Raw genomic sequence first — 4,157 nt, 5'->3', positions numbered from 1 at the left:
TAGGGGGGGGATTGTATAGGGATTTTAATAGGGATTTTATAACTTTTCTAAAAATAACAGGCTAATTTAATATATATTTTAATTGTTTTTAGATATTTATTGTATAGTTTCGTTTTTTATTTGCCTGTAAGCCGCCCTGAGTCCTTCGGGAGAAGGGCGGGGTATAAATTAAAGTAATAATAATAATAAATAATAATAACAATAAGTGGAGCCTAATTTAAATCATTGTGAATTAAATTAATTTAAATAGATTAAAGAGCGAGAATGCAGGAAGTGTCCAATGTTCATGCTCCCCCCCCCCCCCCCCCCCCCCCCGTAAATCCAGTGCATCAACGTTTCCTAACCAGGTATCCCTTAGATATGTTATTTCAATTCCCATAATACCCCAGCCAGCACGATTATGTGCCACATTAGCTGAAGTGACATGGGAATTGAAGTCCCAAAATATAGCCCCAGATATATGCCATGCTTACTGGAACCATAATCCTAACCTTATTAAGGCTTGGTAAGCATGCTGGTTATAAATGCCAGTTAAAAATGTATAGTACTAATATTTTTGGCTATATGAAATCAAAACATAAATGCTGAATGGGTGAGATTTGCTAACCAATTTGACCCGTGACTGAGTGAAATGTCTGTAGAAATATAACCTTAATCTACCATCCATATTATAATAATCTGGCCAACATATTTTTAAAAAAAGATGGAAAAGCTATCTGCATATCTCTGTGACAATTTTTACAGAAACATCACATAACCACTAGATGGCAGGAAACACTAAAAATAAGTGAGCATAAAAGTTAAATGTTATTATGATTGATGGAAAACTGTACCCCAAATCATATTTCACCAAATGCTTTTGTTTGCTCACGCAGGTATGCAGTTGTTCGCTTCAATCAGTACTTCAAAATGAAGAATGAAGTAATGGCATTAAAACTTCCTGAGTAGAATTTGAGAACTTGGTTATCCGCCTGTTGAGAAGATTCCTTACTGTTTTTGTCATGAGTACATAATAGGAACAGCTCTACATTTGTATTATTCCTTCCTCTTCTTCTTCTTTTTTTTTTGCTTTTCATTACCTCTAAATAACAATCTTTCAATGGTAAACTTCAAATGAAGGTCTTTTCTGATATTGTGGAAGGATTAGAAGCTCTAATGGATTTCTGAAACACAAGGCGAGCCAATTTAATCCTTTTTTGTATTTTTGCTTTTTGAAATGTGAGACACGAATTATTTATTATGAGTTTATTAACATTCCATTGCTGCTGTTTATTGGTTCTCCTTAAGGGAGAAGGGTGCAGGCGATCATCCTGTAAACTTTTTTTTAACATCTCAAATTGCTCCAGCATTCAGTTGTTTAACCGTAAACTACATGGAATCTACACCATAAACAGATCCCAGTTTGTAACTCAAGTTAAGCCACTAATGCTGACTGGAGATTATATCAGGGTGGAACAAAATAATTTTCATTCTCTTGTTTCTCTCAGCTCTAACAAGCTACTGTCTGGGGAGGGGGGGGGAAATGACCGTTCTTGTATATAGTAAAAGCAAACATTTTGTGGAGGCCTGCTCACAAAATCAGTTAAGGAAATGATACCCACTTTCTCTTGGCTTTTAAATTTGAAGAGGGATCTGACCCTGAAATGTAAGCTTTAAATGACTACTCGTCCAGGTGTCGTGTATTTTCCTCCCTAACAAGTTTTTTTTTTTCCTTCTTCTTAAATCTTTGATAAATACTGTAGTAAAAACCAACAGGGTTTTTTGTTGAGCAGTCCTGTAATAATTGGGAGCAAAAGTGTACCACTTAATTTGTATTTCTTTAGGCTTGGGGAGGGCTCATAATTTTCTTCGTTGACTTGTCTTGGTTCCACCTTCTTCGTCCTCCTTTCTTTAGTAAAACGGTAGTGGCATTTGAAAAACGAGAATTGGTCACGGACATTTGAGTCTTCTTTTTCAAAAGCCATCCTCTCAAGAATGGTTTAAATTTCAAAAAATGTGAAATGTGAAACACAATGTTTACTTAGCTAGCGTACGTGTGAGAGTACGTGTGTTTAAGAATGGGGAAGTTGCTTTATACTTTTGAAAGTTGCGCTATGAAGTTCAGTAACAGTTTCTGTTGGTCTTATTTTTTGTTGTCCCTTTTGGTCACTTAAGTGCCCATATACGCAAAGTCTATGTGTTCATATGCATTATGTGTAAAGGCAGATATACCTTAAAAAGTGATGAAGTGGGGAATCTGTTGCCCAGACTCAGTAAAAAATATTTATTCAGAAATATTTTAAAGAACTCTAAAATAAACATTGGCTATAAAAATAAAACTGACTTGATTTAATGTAGGATAAGGAATAAAAATGTTAACCCAAAGTCACTGACAACTTCTGTTTACAGAAATAAAAACATGACAAGATACATTTTGAGATAATCTCTAAAACCACACTCCTCAAATGCCCCAAATTAGAATAGCGGTACCTCAAATGTCCCACTATTCAGCAATGAAATTAGTTTAGAAAAACTAGGGTAGAATCTGTACTCTGTGGTCAGTTCCCCCCCCCCCCCCCCAAATGTGGTGCTGTATGGATGTGATGAACATAACTGCGTAGTTAGTTCTGAGCTTCAGGTTATCTGGATGGTAACAGGAATTATATTCTACTCATGCTTAAAGCTTTCATATGGAGAAGGGTAGTTTTACTTTTAAGATACATTTCAGCTCTTACCACAGTTGTACATAAATTGGGCAGCTTCTCTTGATGATCAGTGTTGAGCCAATTATTAAAGGAAATTTGTAATCTATCGGGTAAAGGGTGTTGCTCGAGCTCTAGAAAATAAGAAAACAACTCCTTTTTTTTTGTCTTTGTATTCATTTTAGGTATTCTTTAATGCCATCTTACAGTGAGGCCCTTAGGAATTAGGCGGAATTAAGTTACGGAAAGCTTTGATTTTCAGAAGCCTGGAACTGCTTTGCTCAAAATACTCTCTGAATTAAACCTTTATAGAATGTTTGAAAAAGTAAACGTTACTTTTAAAGCTAGTTTTTTTTTTTCCCCTATCCTGGCAAGGCTTAAGGCTTAGTAATACTTGGAAAGGTTATTTTAGTTCATCATTATAATGATTGTTATCATCTTCCTTCTTTTCTGTTACATAAAAAAAAAATGATATCCAAAGTATGATGGTTCAGCTGCTCTGTTAAGCTGGATAGAGAAGAATGTGCCACCACGATCACTGGATGGATCTGCAAATATTGATAAACTTTTATTTCATTTCTACTGAGCTTAATATGAACCAATTAAAAGTTTTTTTCTTTTTTTAAAAAAAATAATGAGCTCTTTAGAAGAGATGTATTTTGGCTTAGTCTCCAAAGTGGCTGGATTTCAATCATGTCTCCATTTTTGCCAGAATTGTGCTAGATTGAACATATTCCAGCACAGTGTGTTTCTGAATACATAAAAAGATGTATAAAAATAATTAGTGGTTTTAAATCATCTTAAGAGAAAATGTCCATTTACCTTGAAGAGTAGTACATGTAGCTTAATATAGTTATATTTTGTTATTTCAGAACTGTCGTTTTCTGCTCTCTCTGCTGTTTTATTCTTGTTTTGTTGGATTTTTGAGATGGCTTTGTCACACTTTCCAGCTTGCTCTCATTTTTCAAGTACTTGACTCTTTTATTTTCCAGAGCTCTAGAAAACAACCTCAGGTAATTCTGGCTGTGACTTGGCAACAAGCTAATCTGTTGCCTGTACTTTGAAGGTAAAGATTTTAATGCCACCACTAGTGACATTGTAGTGAAAATAAGGAGTTACTAGAAACAGCATTCAACCCTGTAAACATAAGCCTACAGACCATAGTGGCCTAGTAGCTTTTGTAAAGCAGAAATGCGTGAATTTTTCATCACACTGGCAATCAGACCAGGTTCATCAACCTCTACCTGATGGATTCAGACATTCAAAGCTTCTTTGGCATAATGGTGGGGGATTTAAAAGAAAATTGGCATTGTTTTGAACTTTCGGCCTGGGAATTCTTAATGTGAATTTTGTAGGATTAGCTAATCAATTTATGGTAACCGGGTCTGACTGTGTATATATAATAGTGTAAATAACCATTTGTAAATTAGTGTGAATTGTATGGTACCTCGCATTTACGAATTTATGTATTTTCAT

At 35.0% G+C, this 4,157-nt stretch overlaps 1 protein-coding gene across 1 annotated transcript in view; it reads left to right on the top strand.

Annotated features, from left to right (window-relative positions):
* LOC107299403 (ethanolamine kinase 1) overlaps positions 1 to 1,047 on the top strand; it is a gene marked incomplete at its 5' end in the record, with an annotated part of 24,900 nt that extends 23,853 nt beyond the window's left edge. Inside the window, one exon of the mRNA XM_015828767.1 lies at positions 876 to 1,047. Coding sequence (XP_015684253.1) covers positions 876 to 948 — 73 coding nt within the window. The remainder of the gene's footprint in view (positions 1 to 875) is intronic.
* Positions 1,048 to 4,157: the final 3,110 nt, after the last annotated feature.

Source organism: Protobothrops mucrosquamatus, unplaced genomic scaffold, assembly GCF_001527695.2.
Source record: "Protobothrops mucrosquamatus isolate PMUCROS unplaced genomic scaffold, P.Mucros_1.0 scaffold4873, whole genome shotgun sequence".
Taxonomy (NCBI): Eukaryota; Metazoa; Chordata; class Lepidosauria; order Squamata; family Viperidae; genus Protobothrops; species Protobothrops mucrosquamatus.
The sequence above is the reverse complement of the archived record's forward strand: the minus strand, read 5'-3'. Positions and strand labels throughout refer to the sequence as shown.